The 22122-nt window shown below is 42.4% G+C and overlaps 2 protein-coding genes across 3 annotated transcripts in view; both read right to left on the minus strand.

Moving 5' to 3' along the window:
- LOC123998216 (calsyntenin-3-like) overlaps positions 1-2110 on the minus strand; it is a 39104-nt gene extending 36994 nt beyond the window's left edge. The window contains 2 exon segments of the mRNA XM_046303247.1: positions 584-650; positions 1697-2110. Coding sequence (XP_046159203.1) covers positions 584-650 — 67 coding nt within the window. The 5' untranslated portion in view covers positions 1697-2110.
- A 2066-nt stretch (positions 2111-4176) lies between these two features.
- LOC123997564 (lysophospholipid acyltransferase 5-like) lies at positions 4177-20848 on the minus strand. 2 transcript variants are annotated; one of them, XM_046301942.1, is made up of 13 exons: positions 20691-20848; positions 17392-17499; positions 10344-10450; positions 9923-10016; positions 9538-9575; positions 8367-8545; positions 8161-8269; positions 7940-8026; positions 7520-7686; positions 7032-7179; positions 6243-6398; positions 5850-5978; positions 4177-4578 (listed from the first exon to the last, which is right to left on the minus strand). In XM_046301942.1, exons 1-12 carry the CDS (start codon positions 20773-20775, stop codon positions 5859-5861), a joined length of 1398 nt encoding a protein of 465 aa, XP_046157898.1. In that variant the 5' UTR covers positions 20776-20848; the 3' UTR covers positions 4177-4578; positions 5850-5858. The 2 variants fall into 2 exon arrangements, with proteins under 2 accessions (XP_046157898.1, XP_046157897.1); XM_046301941.1 differs by having other exon boundaries at positions 10344-10453.
- Between the last annotated feature and the right edge of the window lie 1274 nt (positions 20849-22122).

Here is a 22122-nt window from a genome sequence, read left to right on the forward strand (position 1 = left end):
AGCGTCACTCCCTCCTCTCCACTTGTGTCCTCCTGTCTTTCAGCGTCACTCCCTTCTCTCCACTTGTGTCTTCCTGTCTTTCAACGTCACACCCTTCCTCCTCTCCTCCCTCGCCCTCTCTGACGTTCCTCGCCCCACTCGGACCATTCCAGTTTCACTTCAAGTCTCCAGCATGATAATCATTGGAACAACGTTGGTAAATCAAGAGCCATGGCTATCGGCGGTGATTTATCTGAGAGATGAAGATTGATCCTCCTTTGAAAGTCATGCTATCAATTACACAAGGAATCACATACACATATAGCATCATCACCACATTGATCAAAATGCAGGCTCCATGAAGGACAACACTCTATAATGGTGATGTGTATGCAATCATAAATTACAGACATCATTTAATATATTATGACTTGGAGCACAGTGAGTGGGTATATGATTGAATTCCCTCTAGAGTTCAGGGGACAGTGACAAAAGGGCCCTGGCCTTGAGCGTGACTACAGGTATGTGTGCTCCCATGGCAATAGAAAGAAAGAAAAAATATTTCAGCGGTACAATTAAACAGTCAAAAGGAAAGGAAACTGACCTTTGTTGCCATTGGCAACCGAAGTCAAGCAAAGGAGGAGAAAGGAGAGAAAACTCATTCTGTCCATCTGAGGGAGGAAAGGAAAGGTAGAAGGGAGGGAAGAGGAATACAGTACATGCATTAAACCAGGGGTGTCAAACTCATTCCATGGAGGGCCGAGTGTGCTGGTTTTTGGTTTCTCCTTTCAATTTGTGTCCAATTAAGACCTAGACCACCAGGTGATGCGAGTTCCTAACTAATCGGTGACCTTAATTAATCAACTAAGTACAAGGGAGGAGTGAAAACCTGCAGACACTCGGCCAGCCTCAGAATGAGCTTGACACATTCAACCGATCAGCACTGGAAGATGGACTGAGGTGTAGAGAACATAGACAGGACAGGACGGGACAGACAAACACACATCGGTAAATATCCTAATACATTAAGCCAACGGAATCTTCCGGCGCTATACTTTCACGTCATACAGAATACAGAGGAATAATGCATAATAGCAAAAGCACAGTAAAACGACATGGGCCCAGGTCATGGTAGAGTTGAAGTGAACTGTAATAAATAGCCTAGTAGTGTCCAGTTATGCTGCATTCATTTTGAGATGGTAAATTACACAGTGATGTTATAGGTTATACAGGCCAATATGCTGCCTATGCACACACACCTACTCACTTGCCTGTGTGGGTGGGTTAAGGGTTTGGTGTCCGTGCCAGTTAATTGACAACAGTATTCAAAATGATTCCATGGGGTATTTGAGCCGTTATTGGCATCACGATACCACACAGTCTACCATTCACTGCCATGCGTAAAATCGACGCCTATCTAGGCCTATGCCTATATATTCAATCAAAACAAAAAACTTGAATGAGACTGTGTAGAGGTCCGTACAATATATATTCTGCTCAAAATTAATAGGTAGCACAGGTTGTTCCAAGGCTACACAGAGGTGATGCAGACATGCGACAATAACTAATCGATTGTATTGCCCATATTGATGGATAGGTGCATCAATTGGCAACATACACCAGCAGATCTATATTTGGACCCTTAAAAATATTGTTTTAGACATAGATGCTGGTTACAATCAAAAACAGAAGAAAGCCGCTGTCAATTTCACATTACCGTGCTGAGTGTGAGGTGTTGTGGTACCCAACGCTACCCTCGTAGCATCCGCGCCTCTGCAGCTCAGCTATCCTCCGACTCAAAAATATCTAAAGCGCAGGTAACGGAATTTCATATACAGATCTATTGAATATGCTCAAATGTGCACGCTTCAGTTTAATGCAAGACTGATACGAACGGATAGTATCTCAATACCGATGTCCTTGTTTTCGGCAGACGTCGCATGAAGGGGCAAAAACGATGGGAATGTAACGCTGACGTCCCCTCCCTCTCCGTGTTTCTTAACCCGCCCACACTGCGTTCTCTCTCTCAGCTCCAATTCTCCCTGCCAAATCGCGTTGTTCTCAGTTTATTGAATTCTCTATGAGTGTGTCTGGGACAACGCGTGATATTACTCATTTTGGCGCAACATAATTATTATTTTGTCTGACAAAGCTGGGGGCACGCTTTCTTAACAGTCACTACCTTTCCCCGCCCTGACTGCAAAATGACGTCATAGCACCCCGTCTACCAGACAGCGTGTACACAAGTGGTGGAAAAAGTACCCAATTGTTATAGAGTAAAAGTAGATACCTTAATAGAAAGTCACTCAAGTTAGTCACCCAGTAAAATACTGGAGTAAGTCGAAAAGTATTTGGTTCTAAATATAAGTAACAAAAGTAAATGCACTGCTAAAATATACTTAAGTATCAAAAGTACAAATAATTTAAAATTCCCTAATATAAAGCATGTAGACAGCCAGGGGTACACTAACACTCCTCAAATCAGAGGCAATAGGGATTCCCATGTGTGTTCTCTTGATAAGTGTGTAAATTGGACCGTTTTCCTGTGCTACTAAGCACTCAACATGTAATGAGTACTTTTGGGTGTCAGGGAAAATGTATGGAGTAAAAAGTACATTATTTTCTTTAGGAATGTAGTGAAGTAAAAGTAGTCAAATATAAATAGTAAAGTACATACACCCCCAAAAACTTAAGTAAAAATACTTTAAAGTACTACACACCACTGACACACACAGACCTCTTTGGTTTTTAAAATCCAGCATTTTAATGAACATTACAAAAAGTTTATTTAAAATTATTTTTTTTCCATTTCTCTTTTCCTTTGTACATTTGGTAGCAATAAGGCAAAAAAGTAGTCTCTGGAATAACAATTAATTCACATCAATTAATTATTACCACAAGTATAAATATTATTAAAATCTGGGTTGTTGCTACAGTGAGTCACTGCTCTCCCAATATGTCTCTGCATTGGAAAAGGATTGTGGTAGAAGTTGCCTCTTAACACAGATGTAGGAACAGAGTATCTGACAGGTCAAACATTCTAGATCTGACCTTGCGCCAGTGGTTAGGGAGATTGTTTTGACCAAGTCTTAAGAAAGATAGAGGACGGTGCTAGATCTCACTGGAGACCACGGGTGATGCTGTTGACATTGGTATGGTAATGTCACTCAATGTAAAAGTGGTGGTTTTGGTTACCTGTTGTTTTAGTTGCGAGTTTGTTTCCCAGTTTGTTCAGAGACAGCCAGGAAGAGTGTGTGGTGGAAATGGAGTGATAGGAGGATGGTGAATGGCAGACAAAGCCACGAGGAGAGGGGGATGGGGGAGGAGGAAAGCATTGAATCCCTTCATGGAATCTTATCCAAAGCTACAAAATGGTCTATCATAAAACCCTCCTAAAATAGCTATAAAATCCAGTCTCATCACGAAATAACAGAAACAAAATCTGAATTGAAACCAGAATAAAACGTAAAAACATTCGTTGATAATACAAGGCCATTCTTGAGTCACATGTTAGTGTGTACAGTGTTTTACAGTGCTTCCTGTGAGTGTTGGCCAACAGATCAATGAAAACACTCCTCAAAAATATATAATTCCAGTCAGAGCAGCAATCCTTGGTTTTTTTGTTCTCTCAACAAAATGCATGTTAAAATAAAATCTGAAAGTGCCAAATACATTTCGGTTGTGCCTGAACCATAGCCATATCTGTGCAGGTTCTCTACACCAAGTAGAGAATACCTGCTCTTTCCATGACAGACTGACAAGGTGGATCAGGCAAAGCTCAGATCCCTTATTTATGTCACTTGTTAAATTCACTTCAAAATCAGTGTAGATAAAGGAGAGGAGACAGAACAAAGAATGATTTTTAAGCCTTGAGACAATTGAGACATGGATTGTGTATGTGTGCCATTCAGACATTGAATGGACAAGACAAAATATTCAAGTGCCTTTGAACGGGATTATGGTAGTAGGTGCTAGGCGCACCGGCTTGTGAAGAACTGCAACGCTGCTGGGTTTTTCCACACGCAACAGTTTCGCGTGTGTATCAAGAATGGTCCACCACCCAAAGGACATCCAGTCAACTTGACACAACTGTGGGAAGCACTGGAGTCAACATGGGCCAGCATCCCTGTGGAACGCTTTCAACACCTTGTAGAGTCCATGCCCGACGCGAATTGAGGCTGGGGGGGGGGGGGGGGGGGCGCGCAACTCAATATTAGGATGTTTTGTATACTCCGTCTATATGGACTTGAGGGGAGGGTTGAAACAGGAAGAGAGATCATAAAAACAGAGCAGTCTACGGACCCAGAGCCCGTGAGTGGCGAGTGCAATATTCTGAGTATACAAGACGTCAGTCTCTCAAGTTCTCTAAAATCAAGAATACACCCCGCGATTGGCTCACAATTGTGGCACAAAGGTTTTCCTGTACCCTCATCTCCCTGGTCTCAAAAAACGTGCATCCTTTCCAAATCACAAAAATAAATAGAAAAAAAAGTGTACACACAAATAATATTAAAGGCTTTAAAATATTTTCTGATCTGCTCCTAGTTAAAAGTCACAGTTCCCTTCAGTCACATCCTGGGTGGAGATTCAGCCAGAGACCTGAGAGAGAGAGAAGAGAGGTGAGAGATTAATTAAGGTGACTTTCCCACCTTACAAAAAGCACTTTGAGCATGTGGTGGAAAAGACTAATAGAAATCCAATCAGTCATCCTAAATATTATCCTATATCCACAAGTAACATAAGCTACAATGACATTTCTACCTCTGTTTCTGTCTATTCATAAATATGTTGTGAAGATCCCTCTATATGCATTAGGAGAACTTTGTAAGCCTAAACCTCTAACAAATTGGCAGCATTTGCTTTGGATCAGAATCTTTCCCATTCATTTTAGATCTGCATATTTTGAATTCATACCATTTATGAATTATGAAAACATCTGTCAAGTCAATTTTGGGGTGAACTATGCCTTTAAGTTGAATTAATTATCTGGAAACTACCTTTTGCCAATATGGAGACCGTAATGAATAACCGGAACTTAGGGAATGTTTTGACAAGGATGTAAGTAAACTAGGGCTGGGACGAAAATCGTATAAAATCGAGAATTATGAATAATAGTTTAAATACATTTCTTTTAGGACTTTCAACTTCATTTTAAGTAGATCGTTTACCCAATAGCATTTTTTCATTTTTACATGAAGAGGGTAAAGTTGGTAATGTCTCAACGAAGGCAGAAATCATTGTACGGGCAGTACAGCACTGTTGGGAGGGGACGCTTCATTTCCTAAAGTTCCAAGTAGTCAAAAATCATACATTTCTGAGATGTATACCACACAGCTTTGGTGACACCTACATTAGATATGTCGCATTATGAAACATTACAAGCTCAGTTTTTTTTCTCTCAGATAAAAAAAATATAATTGTCAGTTTTAGGGCTAATTCACCCAAGTTACAAAATGGCATATTGGTTTCCTTATCCTGTAAGCAGTCTTTGGACAAGGTATGAAAGCAACCAATGCTTTCGTTTTGTTTACCTGGCCACGGTTTCAAATGCTTTTCATCTAGAAGTAACTTACATTTATTTTTTTAATATGTTATGTTGATTTGGACATTAAGTGCAAAAAACGCTAATACAGCTACCATTGAATGTGTGCCACAAATTATAAAACATTATCATTTGAAATAAGAGGCCAGGTAAACAAAACCAAAGCATGGATTTATGTCATACCTTGTCCATAGACAGCTTACAGGGTAAGGAAACCAATGTAATGTTGTACCATCCCTTTAATCATTATCCAAAATTCCATAAAATCGCCACAGCCTTCCTGTAAACACAGAAAAGTCTGGGAGAAGTATACAGAAGCTTGCATTACCTAACAGTTCTAGTCCTCCTTTTTCTCGCTCCGTTCTTTTCTAGGTACCAGAACCTTGCGGAGATATGGGATGACTAGATACAATGTGAAGAAGAATATGTGGCCACAGAAATAAATGGATGAATACACCTGCAAAACAGAAAGACAAACCGAGCACATTAAATCCTCATCAAGACATCCATTTCCCCAACACAAGTCAAGAGTTTAAACATATGCCAGACAACTGCATTTAGCACACAATAATCTGAGTTCTAACATGTTTGTGGCATTACAAACTGCCAGCTACCTTTAGCCACTTTAAAGTAAATAAAGAGTCGGAACATTTATAATGTGTTGCGATGTGCTTATGACAACATTCCGAAGGCTTATTACGCGTTCTAAGCTTTTTATTACCCTGAGCCACTTGTCGTAGGTGAAGAGGCAGAAGGGCACCAAAGGATAGCCCATGAAGAGCCAGTGGATGAACTGCTGGACCAGGTAGATGAGGGGGTAGAGAGGACTGTTGGCCAGGCGGGTCAGCAGGGGACTGTCCCTCACCAGCGCTTGGGCCTGAGACAAATAGGGATCCGCATACAGCATAAAGATATAGTTATGGACACGGACGCACACACAGTAATCCAGTAACGCATACAGGGCAGAGAGTTTGAGAATCCTCCAATAGCTTAAATGGAGATCTTGACCCTTTGTAGACCCGCTTGAAAATAGATTAGCACCGACAGGTTCTCCTCTTGAGGCTTAAAATTCACAGGTCCAGAGTTTGGAAAACATCACAAAGAGAAAGATTAAATGCCAAACACACGGTTTACATGCTCCCAATGTTTGACGCAACTATGTTGACTACTGAGGGTCAGGTCGCCCTCGCAAAATAGGTTTCTTAACCTTACCTGCTTAAATGTAAAAAAGGTTAAATAAATACGGTACATTCCCACCGTGGTCAAGACATTGCCGTGCACAACTTTGAAAGCATCCAAAATAAGTGAGGCGGCATTTTCCTGGCTCCTCAGGATTCTCTCTCAATCTCTGGTGCTCGTTTCCATAGAAATATAATTACTAGAACAGCCATTCCTAATCAAGTCACTGTTCTGTGATAGGTGGACATATTGAGTGTACCCATAGGAGTAAAGCAGGAAGTTCAGTTTTCAAGTAGTGCTGAATTCTAATCATTCCAATATTTACTCATACCTGTCTCTCCACATTTACGATGATGAACTCCATGGAGAAGCAGAGGAGGTATCCAGAGTGCGTGCCATGCCAGATGGCCAGGAACGCGAGCGCGGTCACCTGAGACAGGAGCTTATTGCCCAGGAACTTCAACCGTTTAAACACGTGCCTGGAGGAATGTTACAAACCACCAAATATTATTAGATATACCAGTACAATTTTTTTTATCAAACCTTTATTTATACAGCTTAGTCTCAGTAAGATACAATCTATTTTGAAAGGGACCTTTAGCAACTTTAGTTTCAGTCAGGCACTAACCTGGCCATGCATGATTTTAGTCAGGTACTAACCTAGCCATGCATAGTTTTAATCAGGCACTAAGGTCCTTGCTATTCAAGATCCCTGGGACATTCTTACCCAATTAAGGTGGAATTTAAAATGGTTACAGTACGGATCCCAGAAAGAACTAACCTGGCCATAAATAGTTTGAGTTTTAGTCAGGCACTAACCTGGCCACCCAGGCGTTGGTGTTTATGTTGAAGGAGGCGATGGTGCCTGTGAAAAGGGGTGTGGTCTCAAACGTCCACACCTTCATATTTGCACAGGCGTCCCATTGGTGCTCGCCATTCTGACCCAGCCCATTATAGCCGAGCCCAGAGAGTATACAGACACCCTCCTGAGTCAAAAAAAAAAAAAATTAATTAAAAAAAGCCTTTTACAAACACTTAACTTCTTCCTGAAAAACCTAAATATAGGGTACCACTGATATACTGGGCTCCCAGACCAGTTTCTTCTCACCTGATCTGACGTAGGTGTGCCCCAGTGGAACTATTCTGAGTGACAATGACAGGCGTGTCTGTAAAGGTTTCATTTCCAGGCTGCACCCGCTTCCAAATGAGACGTTTTACATACCAAGTGCTGCTACTCACCGCTATGACCCAGCAGCTCACATATTTGTACAGGATGACTTTGGCCCAAAGGAGGATGAAGACACAGCGGTACCAGAACGGCTGCGCCTGGAGAGACACGCATTTTGACTAAGGATGGTGACATTTGTCAAACAGAACAACGGATGGAAATGTGGCTTTGGCTTCAAATCAGTGATGGTAAAAGCGTCAGGAATGCTGGTGCAAAAGCAAGGCTTTCTTACGTCGTACTCATCTGTTAGGTAATAGCTATCTGGGTAGTGCGGACTAAATATTGCGTAGATCACCAGGCAGAGGAGGCCGAGGGAGAACCGCTTCATAGCAGGTATAACACTGAGAGAAATAAAAAGATTGTTAAATAAACCCATGTATCCATCCCCTTCCTCTCTCTGCGCACGCCCCCCGCCCTTCCCTCCATCCATTCCTCTACCTGTTAGGTGGCTGTCCGGGGCAGTCGGTGAGCTCCCCTTTGACTAGCCTCTGGTAGCTGCGCAGTGTGAACTGGGGTCCCACCAGAAAGCCTCCGTAGAAGTAGGAGAAGCCGATAACCTCCAGCAGGGAGGGAACATTGGCCAAGGCTGACCTCTTCTGCTCCTCATTCAACTTGGACTGGTGGGGGTGGAGCGAGAGGGAGGAGAGTGAAAATAATGGTTGGGAGCCAGGGAGAGGGAGAAAGGGGAGGTTTAGGAGGATTTAGAGTAAAAGGGGAAAGGTTGGGTAAAAGACAAGGGAGAACAGAGAAAGGGAAAGCAAAGAGGGGAAAAGGGTAGAAGGAATGTGAAAGAAAGATCAGGAAATAGAGAAGCATTTTAACACAAAGTCACTGGCTGAGAAAGAACAAGCTCCCTGCATATCCAGTTACCCAGGGTTCTTATTGAAAGCTGCTAACGGTTGGACCGCAAACTTAATTTAACCAAATAGGACTACTTAACAGGCATTTAACTAGGGGGCATAAAACTGCTGGGTTTCCAAGTGCAAACCCGTGGCATGTTTCCAAAACACTACAAAAGACAATAGTCCAACAGTCAACAGTCAGCAACAACAACCACCCAAGGTATTTGGACTAAATATACAGAAACATTGTTCAACAAATGACAGAGACGAGGGTGATGATATTTGTAGACATACAACAGGACCTCATGCCTGTCTTTTGTGGGGCTTTTGGGCGAGGCAAAACAAGACACACAGTACAGTAACCAGACTACGGGGGCGTCCCCAAATCGCACGCTATTCCCTACATAGTGCTCTACTGTCTTCCAGAGCCCTATAGGCGGTGGTCGGAAGTTGTGCCATTTAGGAGGCCCCCTACATAAACAAACAGAACAGGTGAGCAGCAACTAACAGAGTAGTGTAACAGAGTAATGAATGATGACCACTAGACATTTGCCTGTTTGTAAATAGACAACTTCCTCAATGCAAACACACGCTACCTTAACTCATCTCTGACTGGATGTGTGGACGAAGTCACACACACGAGAACTTGAAAAAGGTTGAAGCACAAACAGACAAGTACACAGAGAGCAAAATAACAAATAGAAGAGAAGAAAAAAAAACAGATTTGACAAGTAATCAAATGGCAATAGAGAGATCAATCAACTCACTGGTTCCTGGCCACCGTCATAGTAATCAAATGACAAACCTGAAATCAAAGAGAATGCAATTGGCATCAGTCACTATGTTACGAAAGCTGCTAGGATTGCCACGATCATTGGAGTTAATACTTTGACTGTAGATGTTCCTCAGCTGCAGAGACGTAAAGCCATGACAGAGTTTAGTAGGATTGTTAGTACACAACGCAAAATATGAGCCATGTTATCTCTGAGGCTAATGAACAACTACTACAACGCAAGTTGTCAAGAAGAAAAGAAAGAGGATATGGGACGAATAATCAAATCAGCAACGAGTGTTACACAAAATAAGTGGGAAACAAAAAGAGAGGTTGTACAGAGCAACGGAGAGAGGGTGTTCGTGGTGAGGTGACCATACCGATAAGTTTGAGTGCAAGGACACATTGGGGCATGGTCCATTTGATATCGTATTCTTCTGTAGCTGTGTAGTAGTAGCCTGACAGCAGGTATGCCTACAGAGAGAGAAGGGACAATTGTTTTGTTTCAAGTCTCACACTTAAAAAGGAGGGAGGGAGGGAGAGAGCATTACGTCATAAAGTGGCAGTGCTCGACCGTGCTTCAGTACTCCAGTGAAAGCAAAACGGACAGAGGAAGAGGATATCCTAACATGAACAGCAGAAGTTACACACAGACAGTGCAGCTCTTCAACTACTGTAGCAACAAGAAAGAGAGAGCGAGAGAAGCTGCCTCTACCACCTGACCCTGCATCACAACAGAACACAGGAAGAGATTGAGAGAAAAGGAGAACAAATAAAGAGAACGATTGAGAGAAATCTCACCATTTGAAAAATAAAGCTGGACAGGACAGTTGTTATCGTCCTTCCCATAAGCCTCATCATCAGGAACTGGACAAGGACGCACAATGCAGAGTGATAGAGCTGTGTGCCTGAAAGAGACAGAAAGGTAGAATGATGGGACAGAGAGAGGAAGGGAAAGGGGCAGAGACATGGATTTTAGCACAGAGAGAGAGTAAAAGAGGAAGAAATAGTGCATTCTTGCAAGTTGAAGATGAGCTAGTCACAGGTTATGTGAAGAGGATTTTTTATTAATTTATTTAAATGATAGATTCCACGAAGACAGGGAAAGTGCAACAGACCTGCTGTAAAATCCAGGGAAAGTGCAGCAGAGAACAAGGGGGAAAAAGGTTGTGTTATTAATCCCCTACCATTATGTAAACTTCAAGCCACCCATCCCTCTCTAGACTCCCTCAGTCAGTCAAACTCTTTACTTCTTCACAATTACTCATGACTTGGTAGAAACTGGTTAGGTTAGCTATAGCGTACAAATTGAACAATAGACCTTGAGCTAATCCAGGCGTGTCAAACATACGGCCCCTGGGGAGTTGAGCAAAATACACATATTTCTGGGGGAATTAGCTCAAGGTTGCAAAGGGTCAGAAACTTTTCCAGACATTTTACATGGGAAGTTAAGCCCGGGAAATCTGTGCATTTTGCTTAAACTCATCAAAAAAAAGTTAGCTTATTAACAGTGAAGCTTTTTTGTGGGACACACAATTCTAGACATATTTTGGTTAAACTATACTCAATTCAATGGAATTGCAACCCTCTGCATGCACAGTGCATTCTTCCATCACATGTACAGCTGATTCTCAAGATCTCTCAAACTAATGACATGCTATTGAGCCCACACTACTATACTGTCTACACTACTACATGCTTTCTGGTAAGTTTTGATTACAATACCGGGAGGGGTGAATATATTTTGACATACAGTTTAAGTCCGAAGTTTACATAAACTAGTTTTAATGACTCCAACCGAAGTGTTTCAACCACTCCACAAATTTCTTGTTAACAAACTATAGTTTTGGCAAGTCGGTTAAGACATCTACTTCATTTTTGTAACAATTGTTTACAGACAGATTTCACTTAATCACAATTCCAATAGGTCAGAAGTCTACATACACTAAGTTGACTATGGCTTTAAAACTGCTTGGAAAATTCCAGAATATGATGTCATGGCTTTAGAAGCTTGTGATAGGCTAATTGACATCATTTCAGTCAATTGGAAGTGTACCTGTGGATGTATTTCAAGGCCTACCTTCAAACTCAGTGCCTCTTTGCTTGACATCATGAGAAAATAAAAAATAGAGACCTCCACAAGTCTGGTTCATCCTTAGGAGCAATTTCCAAACGGCTAAAAAAGGTACCACGTTCATCTGTACAAACAATAGTACGCAAGTATAAATACCATGGGACCACGCAGCCGGCATACCACTCAGGAATAAGACGAGTTCCCTTAGAGATTAACATAATTTGGTGCGAAACATGCAAATCAATCCCAGAACAACAGCAAAGGACCTTGTGAAGATGCTGGAGGAAACGGGTACAAAGGTATCTATATCCACAGTAAAACGAGTCCTATAAAATCGACAACCTGAGGCCGCTCAGCAAAGAAAAGGCCACTGCTCCAAAAATCTCCATAAAAATCCAGACTACGGTTTGCAACTGCACATGGGGACAAAGATCATACTTTAGAGAAATGTCCTCTGGTCTAATGAAACAAAAATAGAACTGCTTGGCCGTAATGACCATCGTTATGTTTGGAGGAAAAAGAGGGAGGCTTGCAAGCCAATGAACACCATCCCAACGGTGAAGCACGGGGGTGGCAGCATCATGTTGTGGGGGGGCTTTGCTGCAGGAGGGACTGGTGCACTTCACAAAATAGATGGCATCATGAGGAAAATTATGTGGACATATTGAAGCAACATCAAAACATCAATCAGGAAGTTAAAGCTTGGTTGCAAATGGGTCTTCCAAATGGACAATAACCCCAAGTATACTTCCAAAGTTGTGGCAAAATGGCTTAAGGACAACAAAGTCAAGGTATTGGAGTGGCCATCACAAAGCCCTGACCTCAAGCCTATAGAAAATTTGTGGGCAGAACTGAAAAAGCGTGTGTGAGCAAGGAGGCCTAAAACCTAACTCAGTTACACCAGCTCTGCCAGGAGGAATGGGACAAAATGCACCCAACTTATTGTGGAAAGCTTGCGGAAGACTACCCAAAACATTTGACCCAAGTTAAATCATTTAAAAAGGCAATACACTCAATTAGTATTTGATAGCATGTAAACTTCTGACCCACTGGGAATGTGATGAAAGAAAGAAAAAAAATCCAGAATCTGGCCAAGTGCATAAAGTTCAGCAACCCCTGACAAAAGTCCCTCTACTTCTATTCGAGGTGAAAATTATGAGCCAGACAACTTATCGATAGCAACAGCTCATGGTCTTCCTGGAATCAAAAGTGTTTTTTTTACTCAGTGGAGGAACAGTCAAAGAAATGCTGATGAATATCTTGCTCCAGCTGTGTATGCACCTGTTTCACCTCTGATGCTCACAGGTATTGGAAGAGATTTCTGAATGTTCTTCGCCCAGCATAAACCCCCCCCCCCCAACCAGACGTGCTTTATCTACTCATTGACTGGATGCAGAGTTCAAGTGAAGGTCAAGCAAATCAGAGAAAGCAGACTATTGCAATCATCTCTGATGGGTGGTTGAATGTTCATGGGCAAGGAATAATTAACTACATCACCACCACCCCTCAACCAGTATTCTACAAGAGCACAGACACACCGGTCTCTACATTGCAGAAGCGCTGAAGGCAGTCATTAAGTTATAGCCACAATCTACCTCACCAAGCAGTGAGAAGAATAAGAACACCACATTAAAGCTGCCCAGCAACACCCATTGGGGTGGTGTTGTCATCATGTTTGGCAGTCTCCTGGAGGGGAATAAGTCTCTCCAAAAAATGGCCCTATCACAGTATGCTGATATGGACAGCCCCATCAAGAGGATCCTCCTGGATTATGTATTTTGGGAGAGAGTGATAAGCAGCCTGAAACCTATTGTAGTAGCCATTGCATAGATTGAGGGAGACAATGCCATCCTGTCTGATGTTCAGACTCTGCTTGCAGATTTAAGAGAAGAAATCCGTACTGCCCTGTCCACTTCACTGTTGCTCCAAGCAGAGGGAAACGCAGTTCTGAAATACATAAAAAAAAGCGTGAAGACTTCTACCTGAAGCCCATACACACCGCAGTGTACATCTAGGACCCCAAGTATGCTGGCAAGAGCATCCTGTCTGGTGCAGAGTTCAACAAGGCCTATGGTTTCATCACTACCGTGTCTCGCCATCTTGGCCTGGATGAGGGCAAGGTTCTTGGCAGTCTGGCGATGTACAGCCGTGGCCAAAAGTTGAGAATGACAAATATTAATTTTCACTAAGTCTGCCGCCTCAGTTTGTATGACGGCAATTTGCATATACTCCAGAATGTTATGAAGAGTGATCAGATGAATTGCAAAGTCCCTCTTTGCCATGCAAATGAACTGAATTCCCCAAAAATATTTCCACTGCATTTCAACCCTGCCACAAAAGGAACAGCTGACATGTCAGTGATTCTCTCGTTAACACGGGTGTGAGTGTTGACAAGGACAAGGCTGGAGATCACTCAGTCATGCTGATTGGATTCAAATAACAGACTGGAAGCTTCAAAAGGAGGGTGGTGCTTGGAATCATTGTTCTTCCTCTGTCAACCATGCTTACCTGCAAGGAAACACGTGCCGTCATCATTGCTCACAGGCAAGGATATTGCTGCCAGTAAGATTGCACCTAAATCAACCATTTATTGGATCATCAGGAACTTCAAGGAAAGCGGTTCAACTTTTGTGAAGGCTTCAGGGCCACAGGACCATCTCCTAAAGTTGATTCAGCTGCAGGATCGGGACAACACCAATACAGGGCTTGCTCAGGAATGGCAGCAGGCAGGTGTGAGTGCATCTGCACGCACAGTGAGGCGAAGACTTTCGGAGGATGGCCTGGTGTGAAGCAGGACAGCAAAGAAGCCACTTCTCTCCAGGAAAAACATCAGGGACAGACTGATATTCTGCAAACGGTACAGGGATTGGACTGCTGAGGACTGGGGGTAAAGTCATTTTCTCTGATGAATCTCTTTTCCGATTGTTTGGGGCATCCGGAAAAAAGCTTGTCCGGAGAAGACGAGGTGAGCTCTACCATCAGTCCTGTGTCATTCCAACAGTAAAGCATCCTGAGACCATTCATGTGTGAGGTTGCTTCTCAGCCAAGGGAGTGGGCTCACTCACAATTTTGCCTAAAAACACAGCCATGAATAAAGAATGATACCAACACATCCGCCGAGAGCAACTTCTCCCAACCATCCAAGAACAGTTTGGTGGCGAACAATGCCTTTTCCAGCATGATGGAGCTCCTTGCCATAAGGCAAAAGTGATAACTAAGTGGCTCTGGGAACAAAACATCGATGTCGTGTCCATGGCCAGGAAACTCCCAGACATTAATCCCATTGAGAACTTGTGGTCAATCCTCAAGAGACGGGTGGACAAACAAAACCCACAAATTCTGACAAACTCCAAGCATTGATCATGCAAGAATGGGCTGCCATCAGTCAGGATGTGGCCCAGAAGTTAATTGACAGCATGCCAGGGCAGATTGCAGAGGTCTTGAAAAAGAAGGGTTAGCACTGCAAATATTGACTCTTTGCATCAACTTCATGTAATTGTCAATAAAAGCCTTTGACGCTTGTAATTATAATTCAGTATTCCATAGTAACATATGACAAAAATATCTAGACACTGAAGCAGCAAACTTTGTGGAAATTAATATGTCATTCTCAACTTTTGGCCATGACTGTACACTTCCAAGCAAGGGCTTTGGGATGGAGATGCAATATGGCAGCTGTGCCAACATCTCTCATCAGCCACCTGGTGGAGGGGACTTTGTGGATCTGAGGCGCTTTCCCCTGTTGCCTCCATCCTCCAAATCCCACCAACATCAGCCACCTCAGAGCGCAACCGGTCCTTGTTTGTGAACACACACAAAGCACACAACAGGCTTACCAATACAAGGGTTGACAAATTGTTGGCCATCCGGGCAAATGTAAGGCTTTTTTAGCCTGACAATGAGCCATCCTCAACAAGGTTGGAAAGTAACAGTGAAGATGAGGCCTCAAAGACTGATGTTCAAGAGGTGGACATTGAGGAGGTCCGGGGAGAAGACATGGAAGCCTGAGAGGAAGACAACCAAAGCTTTAGTTTCTAACTATCACTTTACAGATGTATGTTGAAAATGTTTTTGGGAGCTGCGATGGATCATTGGGGATCATTCAATATTCCCTTGTGTTGTTAAGTGAAATTATCCCACGTGAAGAGCCAACACATTTAAAAGTTAAATTCGTAACTAAATTGTTTTTTAAAACATTTCTATAGGATGGATTTAATCATTTACAATTATGTATACTTATGATAAGGTAAAAAGTTGTTTGTCTCCATACATTGTAAATATATCCAATGCAAAAAACATCTACATTTAAAATCGTATTAATATTCATTTGCATACATTTCTGTTCATTCCCATGGAAAGTCCACCTCTGAATATTCCCCAAAATATGCAACCCAAAGCTCAACCAAATCAAAACTGTAGAAATGATAAAGGACTTACATTTATAGTCTCTTCACTTTATCCAGCTTTCTAACAATCAGTGAAACGAAAGCTAGAAAGTCAAGGAGCATGGAATACTCTAAAAACTATGGATATAGGACTGTATTTTGGTCATTTTGACAGTGAGGAAATATAACAAACTGTGTGTGCAGCCCGCCGGACCTCAGTGAAGACTGAATCAGGCCCTGTTCCCTGGATAAGAGCGTTACACACTAGGGGTTTTTCTTAGTATGGCATGGAAGGCCCTGAAGCAATAATCAGAGCTACAAAACACCAACATATTTAATTTGAAACAAATAGAGACCACATTTCTTTGGGGTGGGGGGGGGGATGCTTCTACATAGGGTCGCAGAAATATTTCAATAAATTCCCTGGTTTTCCCCAGAAATCCCAGTTAGAGAGTAGCCAGAATCAGGAAGGAACCCGGATTTCTGGAAGTGCAGGGAATTTATTGAAAGTTTCCAGATTTTTTCCAATCCTACTCCCACTGCTGCAAAGTAATGGTGAGGCAAACTGTTTTCAGAAATGAGCCACTTTACCCTGTCAATATCCTCCCCCACTCTGGAGTTAACACCAAGAAAATAGGTCCACATCCCAACTCCACAACAGTTTCCCTGCCAACATCACCACCATAAGGAAATCATTACCCATTCCCCACACCCCACTACTCATTCACCAGCCACCTGGCTGAACTTACATAAGACTCCTGAACAGCTAATCAAATGGCTCCCCACACTGCTGCTACTCTATTATCTATGCATTGCCACTTTAATAACTCTACCTACATGTACATAATTACCTCGATACCGGTGCCCCCTCCCCCCCACACACACACACACTGTGCCGGTACCCCCTGTATATATCCCTGCTATTGTTATTTACTGCTGCTCTTTAATTATTTGTTAATCTTATCTCTTAATTTTTTAGGGATTGTCTTAAACTCCATTGTTGGTTAAGGGCTTGTAAGGAAGCATGTCACTGTAAGGCCTGTTGTATTCGGCGCATATGACAAATACAATTTGATTGTTTTCTCAACAACCCACCTGCTCTCCCACCTCCCAGTCACCTGAAGTTCTGATGTTCCAATATTGTTAAAAGTTATTGATGACACTATTTAGCTATTTCATGTAGCACTGCTCAAAAATAAGCTCCTGGTCATAGCAAACCTCTTAATCATTTTAACGTATTACAAATGTATAAGCATGAGCTGAAATACCTACCAACTTCCACCTTCATTCATTTCCTCTCTCCATCCCCCAAAACACTTCCCCACCTCCTTTCTTTGCCTCCCTCTATTTGCCTCCCACAGTCCCCTCCCTCTGTCCCTTTGCGTCTCACCAAAGTTGAAAGCTGCCAGAGACAGTCCGGAGATGGCGTGGTATAAGTGAATGACAGTAGGTGGCTGGTTGAAGAAGAATTGCCGGTACAGCAGGGCACAGGGGTACCCTGAAGGAACGACAGAAAGAGAGAAAGGAGACAGTTAACATGTGAATCAACACGAGTGAATCATTCTAGACAAGAGCCCTTAGTGCTGACAGCAAAATGATGACCTTGTAGTTCAGTGCTACAAACTCAAGATAAAACGGAGACGTTTATCAGGGCACACCCAGGGATGCAATTGGTCTGGGGCCCGCCGGGGCAGAGGTTCTGTACCCTATACACAATTCATACCACAAGGTCTAATGAACTTTTTATTTTATTTTTTATAAATGGTTTTGTACCGTGTCTCCCACCCAACGTAGTCAATGCATACGAGACTCTGCACGCACTTTTGACTGCTCGCACAGGCTGCGCAACTATAGAAAATTGTTGCCCACACAACCCCAAAAAATGTTTAACGCGGAAAAATGCCTCTGCCGAGGCGCACTCTGAAGATGCTGCTGTCCACATGTACTTTCTCAGCCAACACCACGAGTAGCCGAACACCAAAATCAGACAACCCCATAGTTGAATATGGCACGCTTTTTAAGTTCTGCCCACAAATTTTCTATAGGATTGAGGTCATGGCTTTGCGATGGCCACTCCAATACCTTTACTTTGTTGTCCTTAAGCCATTTTGCCACAACTTTGAAAGTATGCTTGGGGTCATTGTCCATTTGGAAGATCCATTTGCTTCCTGACTGATGTCTAAAGATGCTGCCACAATTTTCCTCCCTCATTGATGCCATTTATTTTGTGAAGTGCACCAGTCTCTCCTGCAGCAAAGCACCCCCACAACATGCTGCCATCCCCGTGCTTCACGGTTGGGACGGTGTTCTTTGGCTTGCAAGCTTCCCCCTTTTTCCTCCAAACATAACGATGGTCATTATGGCCAAACAGTTCTATTTTTGTTTCTTCAGACCAGAGGACATTTCTCCAAAAAGTACAATGTCCCCATGTGCAGTTGCAAACCGTAGTCTGGCTTTTTTTTAATGGCGACTTTTGGATCAGTGGCTTCATCCTTGCTGAGCGGCCTTTCAGGTTATGTGGATATAGGACTCGTTTTACTGTGGATAGAGATACCTTTGTACCCGTTTCCTCCAGCATCTTCACAAGGTCCTTCGCTGTTGTTCTGGGATTGATTTGCACTTTTCGCACCAAATTACGTTCATCTCTAGGAGACAGAACTCGTCTCCTTCCTGAGTGGTATGACGGCTGCGTGGTCCCATGGTGTTTATACTTGCGTACTATTGTTTGTACAGATGAACGTGGTACCTTTTTAGGCATTTGGAAATTGCTCCCAAGGATGAACCAGGCACTGAGTTTGAAGGTAGGCCTTGAAATACATCCACAGGTACACATACAATTGACGCAAATTATGCCAATTAGCTTATCGGAAGCTTCTAAAGCCATGACATCATATTCTGGAATTTTCCAAGCCGTTTTAAAGGCATAGTCAACTTAGTGTATGTAGACTTCTGACCCATTGGAATTGTGATTAAGTGAAATAATCTGTCTGAAAACAATTGTTGGAAAAATGACTTGTCATGCACAAAGAAATCTCCTAACTGACTTGCCAAAACTATAGTTTGTTAACAAGATATTTGTGGAGTGTTTGAAAAACAAGATATTTGTGGAGTGTTTGAAAAACGGGTTTTAATGACTCAAACCTAAAATGTATGTAATGGAATACTGCTAAACATAACATTATTTTGAATTTGTAACTGTAAATTTTGGGACATTCAAGTTAAATTCTAAATAAACAGGTTTAACAATACATTTCTGTAAAATGTACTGTAATGGAATACTGCTAAACATAACATTATTTTTAGAAATTTACGATCATGATATGGACCAATATGTTTTGGGCTGGAGTGCATTTATTTTAGATGGACATTCATCATTTTATCAATATGATGCTAAAAAGTCAACAAGATCATTTTTAGAAAAATGTTTGCAATCTGTTACCTTTGTTATTTCTTTTTTAAGCTGTGGTGGCAATCTGGAAACACTGACCAATCATTGTTGTTTTGGATCCCTCTGGACACTTCAAATTAATTGAGAGCTTCAGCTCAATTTGTATGCCTAAAGCAGAGTGACTTTTCATGTTTGAATATGACAAGTCATGCCACTGGAATGTCATTATCTGAGCATTACACAGAAATCACATGCTATTTGGCTGTGAAGAAATGGGGTTAACAACTGCCAATGACAGCAGTTTGCTAACTAAGAGCCTGTAGTTTTGCAGTCATATGTGCTTTTGGTGCATATTGTTTAGGTTAGTGCATTATAGAAAAAAATAGGAGAAAAAACACTCCCAATTGAACCACTCTGCACACACAGTTTTCTGGTGTGTGTGTTTATGTGTGAGTAACTGACAACGGTAGACATTGGCAGTAGAATTAACTGCTGGTAATCACATTTAATTTACTTCCATAAAGTATAGAGGTGGGGAGGTCTTGCAATCTGATACCTTCAGTGTGTCACAATCACAATGACTGGTAAAGGTAGGTATAGTAGTTTATATAAATTCTAAACATTTACAAGATTGTAAACATGGGGCCTACTGTGATACAACATGAGCCAAAGGCAAGATATCTACAATTATAGGCTACAGCAAGAATAAACAATATCAGGGTATCAGAAGCTGAAAAGCAACAGCAATTCATTTAAGACAATGATAGTGAAACACTGCACTTTTGTTAGTCAATCCCTGCAAATGTGACTTCAGAAGAAAATAATGTTCAGAGATGACAAAGACACCCAGCAACCTGGTCTACACCGACCATGTAAAGTAAACCTGTCCGTACTGTATGTTACAACCGCTTGTAGTGACCTCTTCTACCATAATCGCTAGCTAACGTTAGCTAAAATATGAAATAATGTGTTTTCTGGGAATCAGCAGAGCAGAGAATGCGCTCTGCTTAGTCTTGTGCCCGCTCAACCTTGCAGCCCGTCTGGTCAGCTTGTCAAAACAAGGCTAGCTAAGTGCATTTAGCTATTGTATTATCGTTCGGCTTGCCAGCGGGTCTACTCGCTGGCGAGCTAACGTTAGTCTGGCTAGTCACTGCAGCTGAGCAAGAGACATCAACGTTACCTGGTTTAGCAATGTGTGTGTTGCTGCACTGTTTTAAAGGTGTAAATCAATATTACATTGGCACATGGTTATGTCAGAGAATCTACTGAAAGATGTCAAGAGATGACTGAATTGAACTCACCGACTAAAACGGACAGAATCAGGCGAACCGCAGGTTCTGGAGAACCTAAAGATTCCGACAATTTCTCCATCAAGGGAGCCGCCATCTTTCGTGTGGGCGGAAGTGGCTCTGGTAATTCCGTAGATGTGTACCTTGGCGAGCGTTCCACTCTCTCCTTTATATGCCCTTGTCGATTTAGCACTCTCCACCCCTTTCCCCTCCTCTTTCTTTAATGTTCATTCTTCGCCTTTCTCACCACATCGACTTTCAATCTCTTTTGCCCCCAAATTTCGCAACATCTGTTCAATCTACTGCAACCTCTCTCACTTAAGTAAAATAATATACAGCCTACTGGTGTTGTAATATAGTGCATGTTGATCTCAAATTGTTACGAAAATAAAACAACTTTTTTTAGTGGGCAAAAATGCATTAGGTTGTATCTACACACCTCCATCAATACAGTAGACAAGGTTTTCCTCCATCCACTGCCTAATATCATATTACATTCTGTTGTCAGTGCTGATCAACAGTGGTGTAAAATCACCCCCGTGTGGCATTAGTTGGGAACTACGTGTTTGCCGAGGTAAGTGCATGCACCACCAGGTTTGTTTTCCCCAATGGTTAAAGGCCTACTCTTTAGGTTTGTTTTCCCCAATGGTTAAAGGCCCACTCTTTAATTCGAAAAACAACAAAACGTTATCCCGCCACATGATTTTATATATAGGCCTAAACTGAGGGATAAGGCTGGACACATAAATTCATAGATTGAGCAATGTATGGTACTGACAGCCCCATGACATGAGGTCAACAACATGGCAGTTTTAACTTGAATTTGAAGCTGTAGTTTGAGACATTTATAATTGATATTCTTCAAGAATTAGTAGCCATTATAATTACAGATTAACACCACAGCTGTGTCATAAGTGGGGTAGGGATGACCTGTAAGGGCCATCGAAAGCACGGACGGGCGTGCTTGGGCCCTGAAAGATGGCGAAGCACAAGGACTTGCTTCCCGTTCAGTTGAGGTAGGTAACCAATCTGACCTTTCTAAAAAAACGATTAACGCTCCCCAAACGCTCAGTACCTCCAGGCTCTGATCAGGCCCTACACCCAAATAAGGGCACTGCGTTCATCCACCTCTGGCCTGCTCGCCTCCCTACCACTGAGGAAGTACAGTTCCCGCTCAGCCCAGTCAAAACTGTTCGCTGCTCTGGCTCCCCAATGGTGGAACAAACTCCCTCACGACGCCAGGACAGCGGAGTCAATCACCACCTTCCGGAGACACCTGAAACCCCACCTCTTTAAGGAATACCTAGGATAGGATAAAGTAATCCTTCTCACCCCCCCCTTAAAATATTTAGATGCACTATTGTAAAGTGGTTGTTCCACTGGATGTCATAAGGTGAATGCACCAATTTGTAAGTCGCTCTGGATAAGAGCGTCTGCTAAATGA

Source organism: Oncorhynchus gorbuscha, linkage group LG15 (assembly GCF_021184085.1).
Source record: "Oncorhynchus gorbuscha isolate QuinsamMale2020 ecotype Even-year linkage group LG15, OgorEven_v1.0, whole genome shotgun sequence".
NCBI classification, from domain to species: Eukaryota; Metazoa; Chordata; class Actinopteri; order Salmoniformes; family Salmonidae; genus Oncorhynchus; species Oncorhynchus gorbuscha.

What these genes read in the sequence shown, in the direction of transcription:
- LOC123997564 (XM_046301941.1), bottom strand. Translation starts at nt 20,775, where the DNA reads ATGGCGGCTCCCTTGATGGAGAAATTGTCGGAATCTTTAGGTTCTCCA. An exon ending in TGAGCTGCTGGGTCATAGCG is followed by an intron (nt 7,687 to 7,939) that starts GTGAGTAGCAGC and finishes TTTTTGACTCAG; the next exon opens with GAGGGTGTCTGTATACTCTC. An exon ending in CCTACGACAAGTGGCTCAGG is followed by an intron (nt 5,979 to 6,242) that starts GTAATAAAAAGC and finishes TCTGTTTTGCAG; the next exon opens with GTGTATTCATCCATTTATTT.